Below are 23,017 nucleotides of genomic sequence, written 5' to 3' on the forward strand. Positions count from 1 at the left end.
ATCTGAAAATCCCAGCTCAACCTCATTTCGGTTTTACCTTTGTTTTCCATACTTATGTAGATTCAATGGCTTAAAATATCTCTTGTGTATAAGCACTGAAAGGTAGTGCTGTATTATTTCTAGATTTCATAGCTGTAATCGTATCTGTAAATGATTTACAACAGATGCACATAGACACATGTGAAAAAAATTCTTTATTAATTTCTCACATTTCATTACAAAATGTATGTTGCAAACAACTTGAATAACCTACTTGTGTTTTTTTTTTTTTTTTTTTTTTTTTTTTTTTTTTTAATTTTTTTTTTTTTTTTTTTTTTTTTTTTTTTAAACCCTTGGCTTCAAGGACTCAGGGTCTCCCTATCTTTTATGAAGTATTGGGAAACACTGATTACTGGAGTCAATAGGTTATCATTTTGCTATTTATTTTCTTCTCTCAAGCTCTGAAAAAAATGTCCTCTGTATAAATTAAACAACAACAAAAAATGTTGTAAATTCTATGTCATTACAAGTCAACAGAATTATAATAATGCATCCAAAATGTGCGGCCACAAAATATCAGGTATATGTTTGAAAAAGAAAAAATGACATTCTAGCCTTGTTAAAAGGATAATGGTCCCATATTTTTATTAACAGGTTAGCAAAACAAAATCCAATGGATTACAATATTTACATGTTATTTGAAAAATAAAGTAGTGATAAAAGCATGTCACAATTATTTTCTTTTTTTTTTCCTTTTTCTTTCTCTTTTTGTTTGTTTTTTTTTGGTAACCATTACAAACACCCAATCCAGGTATGGAACTGTTTAATACATTTGAAATGAGGCCAATTAAAAACAAATAGAGACACAAAATGAATCTTTGTCTGGATAGTTCACACTTTCCCCATTTTCTGGTTTCCACATCATGGCCCCCATCCCTTTAAAAATTAAATTAAAACAAATATCCTACAAATAAAAATTCTTAACAGTAGAAAATAAAAGAAGAACATGCTTTTCAAGTAAGCACTTATTCCACAAATGCAACATCTTTCCATGGATTTTATTTGAAGCTGTGTGGGACACTGTCATCTCAGCAATTCCCCTTCCCTTTCTTCCCTCCCACCCTCCCACAACCCTTCCAAGTAAAAAAAAAAAAAAAATCATGAAAACCAAAGGACTCACACATGCACACACACACACACACACACACACTCACACATGCACACACACATCCAAGCACACGCACACACGGGCTTCTAAAACCTAGGCTTCAAGAAAAGTTCTTTTCTATTTTTTGGAACGAAACCCTTTGTTCACAATCAGAACATATTATAAATGTAAGCTTAGATTTAGTCTAAGCTGCTCCCTCCTGAAAAAGCTGATATGGGGGACAGAGCAGCTGGCAGCTAGATTTAAAGAAAAAAAAAAGAAAGAAAAGAAAGAAAGTAGTTCTCCAGGCTCCTTGTAGGATATATGTTATTTCTTGTCCACTCTCACCAAAGGGATGGGATTCTAGTACATCCCCTCGTCCCCTAAATAAATGAAGACCCCCTACAAAACATAATGCCATCAGAAACAAAACACAGATTTTAAAATCACACACAAAAGCCAGCCAATCCTAACAGAAATTATTTGTGTGAGACGGATAATGCGTGAATTTGACAGGCAACAAAAGGGTGAGGAGGACCTCCTCGTCTGGCCCACAAGCTGCATAGCTGTGCCGAAAGTTTGGTTCTTTAGTTAAATTAAAAAAAAAAAAAAAAGTTAACTTCTTTGTTATTTTCATGTTTAAAATAAAAACATTCCTATTCACAAAAAAACTAAATCTCCCTTGCCCCCAAATTAAAACAACAGTAACAACACACACACAAAAAACAATTCATATGAAAAACTGAATTGTGCTGTGTTTGTAACACTCAAATTGATAGAAAATAAACATGTGGCAAACAAAACTCCACAACCACCTTAAAATTAGCTCACATGAATCTACCAAATTCTAAATTATAGTTGAACACTAATAAACAGCTTACCTGGAATAAAGGATGACAATTCACAAACAGTTATCTAATAATTAAAGTCTGTTTCTTTTTTTTGTTTTGTTTTTTACTAAAATAATTAAAAAAATCACAGTATTTTAAGAAATAAAACCCACATGGGGATTTTAAGCACAATTTGTGTTCCTTTCTTTAAAACTCTTTTTTTTCTCCATTCACCATCTTGCCCAGCAGTTCTCTCTACATTTAACCACAACGACGACAGGTAGTACTGACAAATGCAGAGAGTTCCCTTGGTTAAGTTTGAGGTACTAGGAAACAGGTGACTGTTTTATGCAAAGCAGTTTCTTTTTTTTGTTTTCTGTTTTTGTTTTTTGTTTTTTTCCCAAAGCGGCTGCAGTTAGGTCTTGAAAAAGCTTAAGGTATTAAAACTAGAAAAACGCACCAAAAGTTGTGCGTCAAAAAGTTGCTCCCCAATGAGAAGTCTTGTACTGTCACGGAGCTTCTGTTTCCACATACTGTCCAAGACCACCACAGAGTGCACCGTACCCTTGGGAGGTGCTTCCATATTCCGCAACAAATGAAACTTCCATGATGAAGATCCGGAAGAAAAGATGTAGTGATGGAAAAGGAGCCACATATTCCAACCATTTAAATAACTTTAATTTACATACTCACTCACACAGGTACCAGTGCTTTGAAAATAGATTGTTCAGTCCTAAAAAGCAGCTTTGTTCTGTCTTCTCTTTTCTGTCCCTCCCTTCTCAGCCCAAGCCAGCCCTCCCACTTTTTCATCACTGTTCAAGTAAGGTTTGATTAAGAATTTCACCAAACGCTTATTCGTTTTTGGCCTCTGCATTCTCCAGGAGAGATTTGTCGGCAGTTACTACACAGATGGCTACTGTTTCATTCTTTAGGGAAAAGTCTATCCCAATGGCCTCATCATCTTCCTTTTCCTCTATGGAGGGCATTTTAACACTGTTCTCCATGATCTCTTTTGAGTGGATTTCTTCTCTGCTCACCTGCTTAGTGTCATTCAATGCCCTGGAAAAACATTTATTGAAGATACAGATGAGTATACTTATCTATATTTCTCTTATTAAACAAATAAATAATAAAAGCCCTCAAGTGTCTTTATTTTCCTGATCCTGTAAAAGCTTTGGGGTTTCCTTTGAACAAATGCCATGGGTGTATGAAAAAAATCCAAGTGATCCATCCCTGCTATATGTTTTGCTTAAGTCATATATTTCTGTATCTTAAAGATTTGAACTTACAGAAATATCCATTATTATTATTTTTTATTATGCTTTACGTTCTGGAGTACATGTGCAGAACATACAGATTTGTTACATGTGCCATGGTGGTTGGCTGCATCCCATTATTATACTATATTTTTATTATACCATGTTTTGTTTCTAGATGAGCACAGTCACATTATGTCACTTCCTCTACTGAGTCATAAGTGGTAATATCAAGAAATGTTTTATGCTCAAAGTGATGAGCTGAACCCAGAAGCTTGGAGATTATTCATATTTATTAAGTCTAAAAGAGTAACTTAGGTACTAAAGATTTGTCAGGTCCTGAAACAAATCATGAAAACAAACTAAAAGCAAAAACCTGAAGATGGAACCTATGTCTTGGGAAGCTTGGTTACATTCTCTGAGGTCTAGACCCTTGAGGCTTCAGGCTTCATATCACCACACAAGCCATATTTCCTCCTGAAAAGACCATATCCTACGTTCTCTCTGTGTCTGGTGGACTAACGGTACCTTTTTGAGGGGCTGATTTTATGTTCAGGGATCTCATAAATATTTTACAAGTATGCTCTCACCTACCTGGGAGGCAGGCAGAAGCTGGCTCTGTCCCCGAGGCAGGACATGGGAATGTTCAGGGCCACACAGGGAATGATCAGTCACAGAGGCAGGAACAGAAGCCAGATCTTTTGACCTCGATTCACGTTCTATTATAGAATGTCATGCTAATGAAAACTAAAGGGACATTGGCTGGAGAAAACACTGTACTTCTGCACAGGGGCTTGAGTGGGACTTGTCATTCATGAAGATGATTTTTCCTCATTTGACTTGCGACTGGGTGACCATTTTTAAAAAAACAACAGAAAAGGAGAAACTTGGCTCCTCACAATTGCCTCTCCTCCCATGGCCCAGAAATGTGACACAGAGGGGTATACATACTGTCAGGGGAAGAAAAACAAGAGCCCCTCCCTCCCTACCTCTTGCTTTGGACAAAAGCATCCTTGGGATGGCCCGACTTACATGCCGTGTCTCAGCACATGTCTTTCCCACTCAGAGCCCTGTGAAAATGCCCGTCCACAAAATTCACATGGAAAACGCTTCTCAGCGTTAATAGCAGCCCCGTGGTCAGAAAATCTCATCAGCTCTGCAAAGAGAAAGCCAAAGTGTTACCTGTGTGCTGTGGGAATTGGCAGAATAGGTAAGTCAGCATTCATTAGGATACTCTCTCTCCTACCTTCACTTAGAATGCCATGCGGTGAAAGCAATTTCCAGATTCCTTACTTTTTCTTAGGTTTCCTGCTTAGGGCATTTCTTGGATATCATTCAACTGTTTCTAGTTCTTGGGCCCCAAGACCTCATTCCTCCTCACCTCCCCAATGCTTCTATCACATAATCTGGGTCTTTCTTGACTGAAGAGACGCTTGCTCATTCCAAAGGAATCTGAGCATTATTTTTTCTGATTTATTCTTTCCCTTGTGTGATGATCTATATTAGTGCCTCACAGGTTAGCATCTATTCATTTCCTTTTTGACACAGGTTTATCTTTGTTTGCTAAAAAGAATATAGACTACCAAAAGCCCTGGACCAGGTTGTGTGTTGTGGACCTTAGGCCTTCTACTTGTTCCAAGTAAGGATGAAGGCTCATGACTTGTGGTCATCCAACATAGATATTATAATCAATACCTTACAGGGCAGTTATGTGCATTGAGTGAGATATGCAAATGAAGAATCTACTATGAACATGAATCTGGACAAGTGGGAACCAGTATGTGAACACATGTCCCCAGCTATTGAGAGATCCTGGCCAGCTGCCCAGCATCTACCTCTCAATTGGTTATATTCATGAATAGGCAGACATTTCTGGACCGTCTGTTGTAGGCATCAAATATTGACTTAGTTGTTTTGTTTCCTCCATGGTACTGGGCACATGCTAGAAGTCTGATAAATGTGGATTGGCTGTTTTCAGGCCACGTCTCCTGGCAAACTCAAAGATAAGAGCTAATATGGCCATTGTGTTAGCCTGAGTTCCTAGCCCATATGTGTTTCATTATGCTACAGAGGGCCAAGTCTTCATGTGGGTAATAAATGGCAGGACCTTGCCAGTTCTGCAGTCCTGTTGCAAAGTAAGGGCATTGCACAGGGAAGTGTTGATCATCTTTACACTCTGATCACTCTGGTCCGCACAGACGAGACATTACAGGAAGATGCCTCCTGGTTGAAATGCCCCATCTAATAAGATTCTCAGGACGATGTCAACAGGATGGGGGGCTCTGTGATGCCTTAATCTTCAGCACAAAAAGCTATGTGACTGGGGCCAGTTTTAACAAAAGATGAAACATTTTCTCACAAATTAAGAAGATCACCACACAAGCCATTAAAAATAATTGCACAGACTATCTTCCTTGATTCTTTTCATTGGAAATGAGACAGCACCATCTGCTCTGCGCATTAATTCCTTAGCAGGGATTATCTTGGGCAAGAAATCAACAGAATGCCTTCCTGACTCCTCCCCAACTGTATAATGAGAAGGGGGTAGGGAGGATTCTGCTTGGGTTAATTTTGATTTCTTCATGCCTGGATTCTTCTCTTTCAAATCTCCCCTGAGCTTCCTAGTCAGGACCTGCAGTGTGTCCATGTTCAATCCAGTGCTTGCATTTAGAAAGGAGGTAGGGAGTGGGGTGGCTGCGAGGCTATGAACCCCCTAAATTGAGGGTGTCTGATGAAAGTCTAAATTGCCATCTAGAGGAATAATGTTCCTGGTACACTTGCTCCTTTACCTTTAATCTGCAAACAGGAAACCAGTCATCTGTCCTTTCCAATGGCATATAATAAGTTCTGCCCACAAAGGAGGAGGCCACTGGACACTGGCCACACTTCCAAGAGCTCTCCACCAGCCTGAGAGCTGCCTACAAGCCACCTCCCGCCCTCTGCTCCTAGAAGCAGAGATGTCTGGCAGAAACATCCGAGGCTATTGTGTGCATTTCTTCTTCTTGCCAAGAATATACCTAGATGGTGGAAAGTTGATTCTCAGTCTATTCAAAGGAGATGAGACAAAGGAGGCTGCTCTTTCAAGATCAGTGAGGGGGAAGGGAAGGTTTAGTCTTGTAATTCCCATTAACATGACTGGAAGTTACTCATGTAAATCCCCCACCCTCTAAGAGGAATGTGTGCTTCTCCACCCTGGGGGCTTTTTTTTCCCCCATGTGGTGAAGCTCATGAATGTGGACGCTATACTTTTCCCAGTGAGAAGAGGAGACCCTGAAGTCCTTTCCAGCCAGACCACTCCAGTGGCATGCCACAGTGCCAAGTAGAAGGGGGCTGTCAAGTAGGGTAAAATGGGGAAGTCTGCCTGGTGCCCCTCAGACATCTCAACCACCATCTTTTAAATTCAAGTTTTCTTTCTTTCCTTTTCCTTTTTATACAGAGTCTTGGGGAGAGGAGGCCTAAAAGGTTGTTTTTTTTTTTTTTTTTTTTTTTTTTTTTTTTTTTTTTTTTTTTTTTTTTTTTTTTTTTTTTTTGCTTTGGTAATGCTTATAACCTTTGAAATCACACATGCTCAGCTTCAAAGATTAAAAAGTCATAATAATATCCAATGAGAAATAATTTATTTCTTGAGAAAGAAAGGCAAGGCCACAAAGCATCATGAAGAAAGAGGAATCTTTCTGTCAAAAGTATCCTCTTCCCAGAAAACTCTGGTAATAGTGCAGAGATGTTAAGAAATCATTGTGAAATGATTACTTAACATGAAATGGTCTGAAAAAGAAAAAAAAAAAGCCATGCTTCTCTGATCACAACCATTATTCTTGTAAGTAATGGATTAATACAGCCCCTACTCATAAAAGTACTCACGTTATGAGAACAATCAACCTACATTGTAAGGATGTTTTATTTGTCCATGTGTTTTTCAGGTTGACTGTAGGCACAGGGTTTTTGACAGGATAGTGTACCTTGGCTGTCATTTCCTGCTATCTGTCTTGGTCAGGGATTCAAGAGGCAAACTGGAGCCCCCCTTTGCAAACCCATAGTCTTTCGCCTTGGCATCATGGTGGGAGGGTGAGTGCAAGTCAGGAAAAGGAACGGAGAACATCTATCTTAGAGAAAAGTAGCCCACCAATAGGCTTCCTTATGTTTTCAGGCAGAACAAGCAGAAAACACAAAGAAATTCTGCAGAAGTGCTCCTTAGAGCAAGTCCCGAGGGCCAGGGACAGATTTCAGGGCCAGGTCCCCTTCAGTGAAGATTACACTACTCAAGACATTGGGAAAGTGGTGTGTAGGGTAAGAAGAGGGTTTGCCTTTGGAATCAGAAGACCTAAATTTGAACTGAATTTGATCTCCAGGGTTTATGTTTTTTTGTTTTGGTTTTACTTGGAACATACTCTTAAATTTTCTGGGTCTTCATTTTTCCATTTGTGAAATCACAGTAATAACACCTATACTGCAGGCTTATCATTTATTAGGTGATTACTATATTCTAGAAACTGGGCTAAGGTCTTGTGTGTTATCTCATTTAATCTTTACAACAACCTATGGAACCATACCCTGGATAGCCAAAGCAACCTTAAGCAAATAAAACAAACTTGGAGGCACCACCTTAGCTGACTTTAAAATTGACTATAAAACTATAATAATCAAAATGGCATGGTACAGGCATAAAAATAGATACACAGACCAACAGAACAGAACAGAGAGCTCAGAAATAAATCCACACATTCATGGTCCATTGGGTTTCAACAAAGATGCCAAGAACACATAATGGGGAAAGGGCAGTTTCTTCAATAAATGGCATTGGAACAGGTGGACCTCCAAAAGCAGAAGAATGAAATTAGATCCTCATCTCACATCAGATACAAGAATTATCTCAAAATGAACTAAAAACTTGAATATAAGACCTAAAACTATAAAACAACCGGACAAAAACAAAGGGGGAAAAACTCCATGACACTGGTCTAGGCAATGGTTTTTTGGAAATAACCTCATAAGCATAAGCAACAAAAGCAAAAATAGATAAACGGAATTACATCAAACTAAAAAGCTTCTGTATAGCCAAGGAAATAATCAACACAGTAACAGACAACCTATGAAATGAGTGAAAATATTTGCAAACCATACATCTGATAAGGGATTAATACCCATGCCATATTAGGAAATCAAGCAACTCAATAGAAAATAACCTGACTAAAAAATGGCAAAGGATCTGAGTAGACATTTCTCCAGAGAAGACATACAAATGACCAGCAGGCATATGAAAATATGTTCAGCGTCACTAATCATCAGGGAAATGCAAATTAAACCACAAAATGAGCTATCACTTCACACCTGCTACAAGGCTATTATCAAAAAGAGTAAAGATAACATGCTAGAGAGAATGTGGAGATAAGGGAAGTCCTGCACACTGTTGGTGGGGCTGCAAATTAGTACGGCCATTATTGAAACAACATGGAGGTTCCTCAAACAATTAAAAGTAGAACTACCATATTGATCTAGCAATCCCGCTTCTAGGTATAGCCAAAGGAAATGAAAGCAGGATATTGAAGACATATCTGCACTTTCATGTTCACTGTAGGGTTACTCATAATAACCAAGGTAAGTAATCTAGCTAGGTGTCCATCAATAAAGGAATGGATAAAGAAAATGTGGAATGTACACATATGAAATACTATTCAGCCTTAAAAAATATGAAATCCTGTCATTTGTGACAACATAGATTAACTTGTAGAACATTATGTTAAGTGACATGAGCCAGGAACAGAGAGGCAGGCACAAATACTGCATGATCTCACTTACATGGGGAATCTAGAAAAGTCACACTCATATAAGCAGATAGTAGAATGGTGGTTGCCAGGGGCTGGAGGTTTGGGGAGATGTTGTTCACAGGATACAAAATTTCAGTCATAGAAGAATAAGCTCAAGAGATCTATTGTACAACAGTGACTACGGTTAATAACAACATATTGTATACCTGACAATTGCCAAGAGAGGAGATTTAAGTGTTTTCACCATAAAAAATGGCAAGTATGTGTGGTAATGAATATGTTAATTAGATTGATTTAACTTCCCACAACGTATACATATTTTGAAACATGCTGTACATCGTAAATATATACAATTTTTATCAATTAAAAATAATTAAAAAATAAATAAATAAAAATGTCCAAACTCTGATGTTTGGACATTTTTAATTTAATTAAAAAAATTTTAAAACAATCTCAGGAGGGAGGTGATATTATTCTCATTGTAATTATTGTTATTATTTTATAGATGATGAATGTACAACGAGATAAAATAATTTACCCTAAGCCATCTAGATAGTAAGTAGCAGAACTGGAAGCCAAATTCAGGCAGGCTAAATGTATAGTCCTCTTCAGTCCATGAGATTAAAGAAAAATGTTATATAAAAAACACCAGCACTGAGAGTAGCACTTAATGGTACTCAGCAATGGCAACTTGTACTATTCTCATCTCTGGGTTGATATCTGCAATGTTGATTTCTGATGTTTATATTATCCACGTGCTTTTGATAAATCTGCAATAACTAAAGTAACATATCCCAGCCTATATTCTTGTATGCATAGTCTGGGGTTTTCCACAATATTCTATGTTAAACAATATAGAAAACCAATTCTGAATCACATAAATGTATATCTACAACTAAATACACTTTTGAAAATTTTTTCATTTTGAATTAATTATAGACTCACAGGAAGTTAGAAAAATAGTACCAAAGTCCCACAAAACTTTCCCCAGTGTATTCTGTAAATTTTAAGTTGAATGAAAGAGGTGGTCTCTCTTTCTCTCTCTTTACAAAGCAAGTCAGAGCACAAAGTGGGTTAAGAAAAGGGCCACACAGAGGGGCATCAGGGGGCAGGGGCTCAAGTTCTTTGCAGTCTCCCCTGCAGTTCCAACTGTGTGTGTGTGCCCCAGCAGCAGTAATTTTAAATAAGCATTCAACTGGAAGTTCATTCTCATTCCTCTATAGCTCTACAGTGTCATCCATCTTGCTGTCTGCTTGTCCTTATTCTAAAGATTCCCTAGATACCAGTTGTCCTTATTAAAAATGAATCACTGCCATCTATTTTTCAACAAACATATATCTATAATTAGGGAGAAAATGTCTGTTTTCCTTGGCATTTCTATAGCTGGTAATAGTTTACAAAGACACAGCCCTTTATGTGTTTCCTAAGTCAGTCTGTTCTGCTACTTAACTAAGAAGGATCATTCCTTCTGTTATTCCTACAGCAACCTCCTTTCTCCCTTCTGTCTCACCACGGACATGCCAGATACCATCTGGGACTGGGAGGGCAGGATAAGACTAACCTCTGTCTTCAGCCTTGCTGTTCATTTCTTCTTCCTTGTCCTCATCATCACTGCTGGAGCTCTCCATTTTTTCCTTCATCTGTTCCAGCTGATCCAAGTTAACCCGTCCAACCAGCTCAAAGTTACGGCTTACCTGAAAAAGGCCCAAACAAATGATGGAATAATAAACTACAGACCAAATGGGGTTCTCCTTGATGTAGAGATCTTTCCAACATCATTTTCCTAGGACTGTGGTTTTAGAACCAGGACCAAACAACCCAGGGGCCCAAGAGGTCTTTTTCTTCATTTTGATACTTTTGAAGATGGAGCTGCCCTTTGCTCCCACATTCCATCATTTTCACTGGAACTTGTGCACCCTGGACCTGCATTACCAAACCTGTGAAGAAACATGAGCTATAGTATGCAGGAGACCAAAAGTAAGATGAAGCCTAGAGTATAAATATCCAAAACATGTGTATTTTAGTTAAATTCAAAGGTGTAACTCTCATAAGAACTCAAGTTTCAAATACTTCTGCAGGTGAAGAGGTTCTGCAAGCATGCTGGCCACCAGCATGAGACACAATACAACCTTCTTTACCATGATCCCATCAACCAGGGTGTTGTGGGGTGTCCCAGGTTAGACCAGATGATAGCTATCTGATCCTTAACTCGAGTTTAAATGGAAGATAATATTACTACTGTTAGTGTTACTACTGTTTTTGAAGCTACCCACAGCCTATATATCGAGGGTGGGAGTATCTGTAAAAAACCTAGATAACTAACCCCTAAAAGCCCTTTAAAAGTGTTAACTATGGCTGGTTTCTCTTTAGGTAAAATGTGGTTGGAATAATGTCGGAATCCAAGCTTTCTTCAAAATATCATTAGAGGGAAACAAAAATTTACACTAAGAAAAGTTTTTAATGATTTTCCACTTTGGGTTCTCAGATCAATGGTAGCACAAAATTTACCTTCTTCATGAATCGCTTTTCAGAAGCTCTCCAGTTGCATGCATAGAATATCAGAATTGACAAGCTGGTACAGGGCTAAAGCCAAGAGACAGCCATGGGCTATGCCTCTATGTGTGGTGTTATGCTTGCCTCGTTGGAGGCCTGGGGTGGGGACACACAAGATGACTGAGACCTGGTTCTGGCCTCCAGAGGCTCACAGTGAGTTGAAGAGAGAAGACAGACATCATAAATCAGATTCCAAGGTGGACTTCCCCAGCTGCCATAGTAGAGACAGAGTGGTAAGAGGGCACAGGAGAGGAAAGAGATAATTTACAAGACAAGTCCAAAATATTCTCTGGAACCAGACTGGAACTAAGATTTGGTGAACACCAATTCCCTGTGCCTGGGAGATGGGAACATCATCACTGACTGTGACAAATCTAAGGAGCCTCAGAGTACCAGGTCTAAGAGACTGAGGCAAAATACTGTCCCAAGAACATCCTGTAATACATAGGTAGCATTCAGAAGGAGAAGAACTCAGAGAAAAAACTCCTTTTAAAACAAGAGAAAAAACACACTGATCTATCTGTAACAATGAGCTTCATGAAATTAGTTAACTTCGAAAACAACTCAACACGAGGGTGGACAAGATGTAGAGAACAATCTTAACACTAAACACACAGGAAAGGCAACTTCTTGTTTTTCTCAATTAAAAAAGCTTTAAAAATGGAGAGACTAAGGCAAGAAAAAGGAGAAACAGGTCAATTCCAAATCCTGATTTATTTTTCTTCCCCTCTAAGTCCACAGTAACGGTTTCCAAAGGACTTTTGCTTGTAGCGTCTTACTAACTAGGGCTTTAACATTTTCACTGATTTCCTTCTATGACATAAGAGCAAAATGGAATAGCACAAGGAACATGTGCTTTGAAGTCAGACAGACCTGAGTTCAAGTTTAGGATTTGCCATTAACCACTAGATTCTGAATAAATCACTCAATATATGTCCCTGATAACTTTATTTGTAAAAGGAGGTCAGTATAATGCTTGAAACACAACAGTCCCCCAAAATGTAATTTCCTTCCCCTTTCTGGGAATGTGAGGCTTTTCTAGTTTTGGCTTTTGGAAATGCTTACAACAAGCATTGTAAATGGATATTTACGAAATTATGTTTAGTCACAGAGTCTACATTTTAGCCAAATAGCATTTATGATAAATATTTGAATAAAAAGTTTTCTGGCTTGCTAATTTTTCAATAAAAGTGGGCAAAGTTCCAATTTGCCTAATTTTTACATACATTTGAAGAAAAGTATTTTTAAGTGACTAGTACATAAAAGGCAGCCTTTCCTGGGTCACTTTCTCCCATGCTTCTCACCATTAGTAATCAGGGAAACTACAAATACATGTAAAGGACATGAGGGGTGGGCTGTCACCATGAAACAAAAATAATGAAACCAAGAAGACCAAAACAGAATCTTCAAACATCTGCTTTAAGCTAGTTGTTTTCATTCATTCATTCATTCATTCATCCATTCATTCATTCATTCATCAAGGATTCCTGGAAGCCTGACTTGTTGTGTGTCAGCCCCTGGGGTCCACATTGGAACCCCTGCTTCTTTTGGCGTTCTTGGTGACAGAAGGAGATCTGTCACCAAACCAAATGTTATTTTCCCCCCCCCCCCATTCTGGGTTTTTTTTTAAGACTGTATTTGTCCATTTTCCCAGCACCATCATCCCTTCACTGGAAAACTGTTAACATTTTAAATTCTGCACGATTTTAAAATAGTACATGACATTTTCACAGTATGATGTTCATCCCAGGCTAACCCAGGATTTATTTGGTCCTGAAGATTTCTAAAATCTCTGCTAGGCAATTAAAAGATTTAAAAATGAGAACTAAAATTTTTGCTATGTAATTAGAAGATTTTAAAATAAAAACTCTTTATTGTTTTGGGTTATGACGGTATTTGAAATCCCCAAGCCATCCATCCAAATATTAATCCTAACACAAAAGGAAGACTCTTTTCTGCATTCCTGAGCCCATTATCATCTCTTACCTGGATTATTGCAAGCCCCTTCCCCTCCCGTATTGGTCTCCCAGCACCTAATCTTGTCCCTTCTTGTATCTGATTCTTTAGTGTGGTCAAAGCAATCTTTGAAAAAATTTAAATCTCTTTGTGTCAGTTTCTGCTTGCCCTGAGGATGAAATACAAATTTCTTACTGTCGTTTACACAGCCGGCTCTCATGTTATTCTGGCACATCTTCTCCAAGCTCCTCCTTGCTCCCACCACCCTGAACTTACTGAGGTCATGCCCTTGAGGAGTCTGTCCCTCCACCATCTCACCTGTCTGAAACTCTCTTCTGCCTGCTGGCTTCATGTGTTGACTCCTTAATCTCCTAGCCCCGCTTCTGTCATTTCATCTGGGAGAGCGTCCTTAAACTTCTCCTGCTTGATATCCTTGCTCCATGGTTTCACAGCACTCTGCATTCCCCTTTGAGAGCACCCCCATTCAGTAACGAATTGTTTATGGCCTGCACTTCCCCAATACAGCTACAAACTATGAGGAAAGCCTTGCTGTGAGTCTTACTTACAGCGGAACCCCCACATAGTCAGCATAGTGTCTAGATTAGAGGGTGTGTTATTCTTGTCTCCTGGCTACTGGACACCTTCATTTTCACTTAAAAGTTTCTTTTATATAAACATTCACAAAAAAATTTACAAAAATACAAAAAAAAATCTCATTTAAAGTCCAGTTACCTATATATAACTGTTAATGAATTATTGTAGTTTTGTATTCTTGTTCTCTATCCGTAGATTATTTACATTGCTTTTATCATGTTAAAACAAACAGGTGTATATCCTACTTTTTCATGCCTGGCACAGTGTACTCATCATTCTCTGAATAAATGTATTTTTTAATCACTACATAGCAATTCATCAAGTGGATATGTGATAGTTTACTTGACTATTCATTCCTGTATGAATTTACCGTGGATCATTTCTGGCTTCTTACCATTAAAAATATTTATTACATACAGTAATAAACCTTTTTGTATTTCAGTCTTTTATTCATGCTTAGTTTTAATTTTATAGGCTTACTTTCCAGATGTGAAATTACAGGGTCCAAGTCAAAAGGTGTAGACTTTATAAAAGCTCCCATCTATTTCTGAACTGATGACAGTACTTTCTGGGCCTGGAGATTGGTGGGTATCTGAATAACTTCTTGATGGTGTAGATGACATATTGAGAGAAATAAAGTATTTTCCTCTAAAGATGAGAATGAGTTTATTATCATTTCCCCAAAGGTCCACAACAAAGGGAGAAAGAGCAAGCCTAAGAGTTTGAGATTTAGAACCTGGTTCCTTGCAGCCTTCTGTAGGTGAAAGGAGCCATATATGTTCTTGAAGGGTGGCTTTTTCAGATACACAATCATTCAGACTAGAAAACGATATACAGATCTTTATTCCTGTGAAAGCTATTTGTGAATGCCCACTCACTCAAGGTGCCCTGTGAAGGCCATGAATCCAGAGTTGGTGAAGTCATCTGTCCTATGAGAACGTGAGATGAGGGCTGGGTGCAATGGCTCACACCTATAATCCCAGCACTTTGGGAGGCTGAAGTGGGTGGATCCCTTGAGGTCAGGAGTTTGAGACCAGCCCGGCCAACATGGTAAAACCCCATCTCTACTAAAAGTATAGAAACTAGCCAGGTGTGGTGGCCTGTAATCCCAACCACTTGGAAGGCTGAGACAGGAGAATTGTTTGAACCTGGGAAGTGGAGGTTGCAGTGAGCCGAAATCATGCCACTGTACTCTATCCTGGGTAACAGAGCAAGACTCCAACTCAAAAAATAAATAAACAAAAGTGAGAATAGGTGCCAAATTTTTTTTTTTCAAGAAAAAAATATTTTATTGTTTCCTTTTTATTATTATTATTATTATTTTTATTTTATTGCATTTTAGGTTTTGGGGTACATGTGAAGAACATGCAATATTGTTGCATAGGTACATACGTGGCAGTGTGATTTGCTGCCTTCCTCCCCATCACCTATATCTGGTGCCAAATGTTTTATCCTTTAACCCTGAAGTGAGGACACTGAAACCCCACTTCCACACTCAATGTTCAAGCTTTGTCTATTTGTTGGCTTTTAATCATTCAGTAAAATGGTTTGGATCTGGTCTTAGCATATATTTCCATACTTCTGGCATATTCTAAGGCAATAATTATTATATGTGATTTACAAATATTATCAAGTTGAACATGCATTTTCATATTGTACCAGGGTAGCAAACTCAGTCTGATAGAAGACTGATACAAACATGCTTGTTAATAACAGAATGGAACTGAACTCTTTGTCTTCAGATTACACTGCAGGCATCAAATAGGAGAGATTGTGATGGAGAAAGCCCACTTAATGTTTCCAGAGTTTTTAATTGCAAGGTTGCCTCTATTACTTAACATTTATACCTTCAAAAAGAGGCACCTAACCAGGATGCTCATATTACCTAATACTGCATGTTGATGTTAAAAAGAATGTGCAGTGCTGTGAAGATTCTGAATGACTTAAAACACCAGCTGGCAAACTTTTTGTGTAAAGGGTTAGATAAGCAAATATTTTAGGCTTTCAGAACCCTATAGTCTTTGTCACAACTATTCAACTGCTGTTGTAGCTCAGAAGCAACCATAAACAGTAAGCCAATGGATGAGCACAGCTGCATTCAAATAAACCTTTATTTAGGGAAAGTGAAATCTGAATTTAATATAATTTCACATTATATTTTTTTAAAAAAATTTTCAATCATTAAAATATGTAAAGACCATCCTTAGAGAGTGGGCCATATAAAAACAGGAGGTGGGTCAGATTTGGTCCATGAACCATAGTTTGCCAACCCCTGACTTACCAAGTGGTCTACTCAAAAGGCAGATCGTCTCTGCCTGTCTTTAAAAATCAGAATGGGAATGAGAGAAAGAAATCAATGGGAGAAAGATTCAGCAAAGTATTGTCTCTACGATCTCTTACAGCAGGATGGTCAAAAGTGCAAGTAAAAAAAATCTTGAATTCTCATAAGAGCATCTCAATTAGAGTTGCTGTAAAAGCTTCAAGGAAAGATATTCAAAGTTCATCCATGTTGTCCCAAATGTTAGAATTTCTTTGTTTTTTATGGCTGAAAAATATTCTATTGTGTACTTATGCACTACTTTTTAAAAATTCTTCCATCAATGGATAGTTAGGCTGCTCCCATGTCTTGGCTATTCTATTGTGAATACTGATGCAGTGAACATGGGGGTGCAGTAGCTCTGTGAGACACTTATTTTGCCTCCTTTAGTTAGCTATCCAGAGGTGGGATTGCTGTATCATGTGGTAGTTCTATCTTTAATTTTCCGAGGAACTTTCATGCTGTTTTCTCTAACAGCTGTCACAATTTACATCCCTATCAAGAGTGCACAAGGGTTCTCCTTTTCTTCACATATATCAAACGGTCACCAAACGGTCACATTGTACACCTTACATACATACAATTTCATTTATCAGTTATACCTCAATAAAGCTGGGGAAAAAAAGAAAGAAAAGGTATTCGGCCAAACAAACCAGTTAGGCAGTATTAAAGTTCTATGAAACCTGAGCCGTGAAACTGTATTTGCTGGGCACTGTGCTTCTCCCCAATTTTAAAGCTACCTTTTCTCAAGCATGTAACATGCTGAACTGTGCTTCTTTGTTTAAGCTTGTCTCACCTACTTGCTTATAAACTCTTCCAGGGTATCAACCATTTCTTATTTAGCTTTATAGGCTCAGCGCACAGTCATCCACTTGACACACAATAAATGCTATTTGAATTTACCAGTAACATTAAAACCCATGAGAGATCATAAAATATAAAGACTTCATAATATTGCCATAAGATTTGCATCCCATGAAATAAATTTGCTTGTTAATGAGAGAATAAAAACGGACACTTTCTAAATGATTTTGTTTCAATACTTATCAAATATGCATTATGTGCTAAAAATGCCTCCAGTAGTTTTTATGTGTATCATTTAACCCTTATGACAATTGTGTCGTAAATGTGCTGTCAATATCTGTAGATGAAGAGCACAGAACAGGTAAGTGATAAAGCTAGGATTAGTTAGGACTCACATCCCAGATGACACAGCTCAAGCTTTTCCCATTATAATGCAAATCATCTGTAGAAATGCAAAATTACTCACAAAATATGTCAAAACTACCATGGTTATACTGGCTGAACACAGGAAAAAGGAAGAAAAACTATTAATAATAATGATATGTTGCAAAATGTGATGGGATAGAGCAGTAGCATCCTTTCAAAATTTTTTCAAAATAAAAGCCTGTCTAAGAATATTAAAAACAAAGGATCATAGAGTACCCAGAAGGATATAGAGCATGGAAGTCAAGGAATATATCTACTTTCTTTTGCAATCACTGTGTCACAACCAGAAAACCTAACTTAGCAAAAGTACAGAAAAAATCACTTATTTGGAGGAACTCAGCATAACTCCAGACACAAGTACTCAAGGAAGCTAGGTGAAAGACATCACTAAGAAAGGCTCAGAGCTTTGCGGCCGGCCAGTTGAGAAGTGGCCAATCTCCTGGATCCAAAATGCAGAGGGTAAAGATGCTAATGGATGTTGCCACTTGCTTATTCGAACAGGATACTTAAAATTTTGTATTTGAAAAGTTGATTTCACTTATTGATTTATTTAACAAACAACTCCTGAGGCTTTACTGTATGCTGGACACTAGGTTAGATTTGGAAAGAAAGGTGAGATATATAAATATGCCTTACAAAGGATGAAGAAAGGTTCTATGAAAGCTTAGAAGCTGGGACAAATAATTTTGACTGGGGAGTTTAGTGGATGGTTTCAAAGGTACAGGTAAAGAACATCTTCAAATGTCTATGTGAGAAATACTGTTTAAGGTTCTGCCAGACACACCCCTCTAAAAAATGGTCACACTACTTGCTAATCCATTTCTGGTTTCTCTGTCATAGAAGAGACAGAGCTTTGGTTAACAAATCAAGAAGCAGAACGGCATGAGGGAAAGCAGAAATGAAATGGCACAGTCTTCTAGAGAAGGCTTCAGCTTGCAGTCGCTAAGGCTAAAGCTGCTAGCATTTAGCTCAGAAATAAAAAGCAATCCAAAAAAAATGCGGCCAAAGGTGTGTTTTATAATTTGGGAAAAATTCTTCCTATGATTTGTATGGGAAGAATCTTTGGAGAAAGATTTTTCTTTCATTTAATTCTCATTTCCTTTCCTGGAAACAAATGTCCTATGGGAATTTTTTTCCCCCCATTGTGGATTTCGCTAGTCCAAAAAAACTGAGCAATTTTATTAGAATAACTAAAATGTTGATGATTCCTTCTGAGCTTCATGTTTTGCTGTTTCCCTCAAACTGGCAAAAGTAAGATATGAGTTTCTTAAGAGTTCAGCTGCCTGAGGCTCCATTTATATAAAAAATTAAAAACATTTCAAAGTAAATTCAATTAGTGAATGTGTATTGCCTGAATAGACTATCCTTCTAAATTTAATATACTGAACATGACAATTTTACGAGCAGACCAAGTTAGAGATAATATATTTTTATGTTCCTTAAACCAGCAAAGAGACTTCAGAACTATAAAGAACACTAACAAGGTATTGCATATACTTAAACTTTCTTTTAAAAAAAGCATGTGTGTTTTCTAAATGTGAGAAGTCCAAGGTTTGGTTTTCTTCATGACTTTATGTTGTCTTAGGCCAGGTACAGTGGCCCACACCTGTAATTCCCGCACTTCGGGAGGCCAAGGTTGGAGGATTGCTTGAGCCTAGGAGTTTGACACTGCAGTGATCTATGACTGAGCCATTGCACCTCAGCCTGGGCAACAGGACAAGACCCTGACTCAAAAAAGAAAAAAGTGTTGTCTTCATCTTTCACTGGCATTGTTAATAAAGGGCATTACTGGTAGATAATTCATATGTGTGTTGGGTGGGGAGGATGTGGGGGGACAGAGAATGGAGGGAGTGAAGGAAGAAGAGGGAAGGGAAAGGGGAGGAGAGGGAGAGGGAGAGACTAGGCTAGTCAACCTTCTAGAGAACCGCGTGAGATTAAAAACAGACAGGGAGTCAAAGGATGAAAAAGATAAAATTTCAAATACCCTGCACTGTTTACTTTAGATCCCAGGAGATTACAAGTGATTCCTTGCTCATTACTAACAAAGAAAAAGATCTAGGAGGAAAGATTCTTTTTATCACCTATAAAATAAGGGTTCTGATGGTTATCCCTTCTGCGCTCTGGCTTCTGAGGATAAACATGGCAGCCTAAATCGAGTGCCCTGGAGATTTTGGTTCTTAAATGGAATGGCATATTTGGCTTTAAAGACCTTTCTTGCTGTTACCAGGATTCCGTCCCATCCATGAACGATATAGTCTCAATCTTTACAGATGTCTCTGAGGTTTACAACCTTGGCAGGCAGAATTCAGAAGTCCAGTTTTGAATGTTCAGCTCTTTTTAGTGAAATCCTTTGACTGAAAATAGTTTCAGTCTTATAGTTTCTTCTATAGATTCTCTCCACAACAGAAATCACCTAATGCTGTTTGTAGAAGAATATAATGAGCAATGCACTGCTTTATTGGGGAAAAAAAAAGATAAATCCCTGTTTGGAACCAATTGCTAACTCTAGTCCACATTAATCCAGATCTTGGGTATCCTGTTGATATAGTTGTTCTCAGAATAAAATTCATAAAAAAAGACTACAGGAAACTGTCATTTAAAGAGGACCTACTGTGTGTTGGGTTATGGGAAACTTGCATCTGTTTTAGGTATCGAGGTATAATTTACCTGCCATAATATTTATCTATTATGAGTAAACAATTCAATGATTTTTAGTAAATTTATACATTTGTGCAGCCCTCACACAATCCAGTTTAAGAACACTTTCATCACTCTGAGAAGCTCCTTCATATCCTTTATAATCAATCCCTGCTCCCATCTTCCAGGCCCAAGTAACCTCTGAGCTGCCTCCTATCTCCACCAAGTTGCCTTTTCTAGAAATTTCATATAAACCGAATCATATAATATGTCGTCTTTTATGTCTGGCTTCCGTCCACTTCACATTTTTGGATTCCCCTATGCTGTTAAGTGTATCAGTAGCTCATTTTCATTGCTGAGTAATAATCCATTGCATGGCTATGCCATATTTTATTTATCCATCCATTTTATGTGAAGCTAGGATGAATAGGTCAGATGGCAAGTGTACGTTTAACTTATAAACAAATTCCAAACTGCTCCAAGGTGGCTATGCCATTTTACATTCCAACCAGCAATATGAGATTCCAGTTTGTCCTATCTTTGCCAACACTTTGAGACTATCAGCCTTCTTAATTTTAGCCATGCTGGCTAGTGGTAGGGGAGGAGAATCTTATTATTGTTTTAATTTGTATTTCCCAGTGGTGAATCAAGTTGAACATCTTTTCATGTGCTCATTTTCCATTTGCATATCTATCTTCTTTGGTAAGGTATCTATTCAAATCTTGTGCTCATTTTTAACTGAGCTGCTTATCTTCTTATCATTGAGTTGTAAGATTTCTTTAAATATTTTGGTTAAAGCCCTTTGTTAGATAATTACTTTGCAAATATTTGCTTCTAGTCTGTTGCTTGCCTTTTTATTTTCTTAATGGCGTCTTCTTTTTTCTTTCAGTTGTCCATAACTTTTGCATCATACATAATTTTTTTTCCCTAACCCGAGGTTATATAATATTCTACTATTCTAAAAGTTTTATAGTTTTAGCTCACACATTTAAGTTTATGGTCCATTTTGATTGGATTTTTGCATAGAGATTATGACCTTTGATTTTGTAAAGGTCAAAGATCATAATTTGCATACACAAATCCAATTGTCTCAGCACCATTTAAAAAAAATCATCCTTTCCCTATTACCTTAACACTTTTTATGAAAATCAACTGACCACATATTTGAGGGTTTATTTCTTGACGTTCACTAACGCACTACTGATATATGTGTCTACCTTATGTCAGTTTATAGTGAGTACTGAAATCAAGATGAGTGAATCCTCTGATTTTGTTGTTTATCTACACTAGGCTATTCTAGGTCATTTGCATTTCCATATAAATTTTAGGGCCAGTTTGTGACTTTCTACCCCACAAAAGCCTACTGGGATTTCAACAGAGATTATGTTGAATCTATATATCAGCATGAAAAGAATTATCAATATTGAGTCTTCTAATTAATAAACATATTGCATTAATTTAGTTTTATAAATTTCTCTCAGCAACACTGTAGTTTTCAGTGTATAATTCTCATGTTAAATGTATTCTTAAAACTTTCATTCTTTTGATGTTATTGTATATGAAATTGATCTTTTTAAAATTTCAATTTCAGGTTGCCCATTACTAATATACAGAAAGATAACTGATTTTTGTATATTGATTTTATATCTTGCAACCTTGCTAAACTCATTCATGTTCTTGTAGCTTTTTTGTAGATTCTGTGGATTTTCTATCTATAAAAATTACATTGTCTATAAATAAAAAGTTGTATTTTTTCCTTTCCAATTCTCATGCCTTTAGTTTCTTGTTTTAGCCCTATGGCCCTTGACTTTTGTATTTGAATTGTCAGCATACTTCTCTTTAGTATATTGTATACTGACATCCTATACCTCTCTCACGAATGCTGAAATCAGGTGTTTGTATATCTTCCCCCCTAACAAATGACAATTTTTAGACAGCATGTAATTCCGCTGCCTGACAGCCACAAATTCAGTTTCAATAGCACTGCCATCTTTATTTACAAAAGTGTTTGGAGAATTATTTCAAAAATTTGAACTGCATTTTACACTCATCAGGTAGGGAAGACTAGAAAATGAGGAAAAAATGTGATGCTATCTCAGTAATGGGCATGAGTCTTATAAACCTAATAATTGAGACAAACATGAGAATCATTAGGCATGCTGAAAATGCCAATTCTTTAGCCTCAATTAGGCGCTCATTGGACTTAATAAGCTGGTCAACCATGAGGAAGAGAAAAAAATTAAAGAACATCATATGGCATAGTAAAAATATTACATCAAAGACTGTGTCTAAGCTAAGAAATGAGACAGACAGCAACACAGTAATAGTGGGGAACTTCAATACTCCACTGACCACACTAGACAGGTCATCAAAACAGATAAGAAAAGAACAATGAATTTAAACTATACCATGGAACAAATGGGTTTAACAGATATACACAGGCCATTTCATCCAACAACCATAGAATATACATTCTATTCAACAGCGCATGGAACCTTCTCCAAGGTAGACCATATGATAGGCCACAAAACGAGCTTCAATAAATTAAGAAAATTGAAATTATATCAAGCACTCTCTTAGACCACAGTGGAATAAAACTGGAAATCAACTCCAAAAAGCAATCTTCAGAACTATGCAAATCATGGAAATTAAATAACCTGCTCCTGAATGAGCATTGGGTCAAAAACGAAATCAAGATGAAAATAAAAAATTCTTTGAATTGAACAACAGTGATGACATAAGCTATCAAAACT

General features: G+C 37.4%; 1 protein-coding gene across 4 annotated transcripts in view; it reads right to left on the bottom strand.

Moving 5' to 3' along the window:
- Positions 1–316: 316 nt before the first annotated feature.
- Positions 317–23,017, bottom strand: part of ZNF462 (zinc finger protein 462) — a 155,663-nt gene continuing 132,962 nt past the window's right edge. For all 4 annotated transcript variants that reach the window (XM_037727893.1, XM_017498575.2, XM_037727894.1 and 1 more), the window contains exons 11-13: positions 10,539–10,671; positions 4,245–4,368; positions 317–3,015 (exon numbers count right to left, since the gene is read on the bottom strand). In XM_037727893.1, coding sequence (XP_037583821.1) covers positions 2,808–3,015; positions 4,245–4,368; positions 10,539–10,671 — 465 coding nt within the window. In that variant the 3' untranslated portion in view covers positions 317–2,807. The remainder of the gene's footprint in view (positions 3,016–4,244; positions 4,369–10,538; positions 10,672–23,017) is intronic.

Source organism: Cebus imitator, unplaced genomic scaffold (assembly GCF_001604975.1).
Source record: "Cebus imitator isolate Cc_AM_T3 unplaced genomic scaffold, Cebus_imitator-1.0 Scaffold244, whole genome shotgun sequence".
Taxonomy (NCBI): domain Eukaryota; kingdom Metazoa; phylum Chordata; class Mammalia; order Primates; family Cebidae; genus Cebus; species Cebus imitator.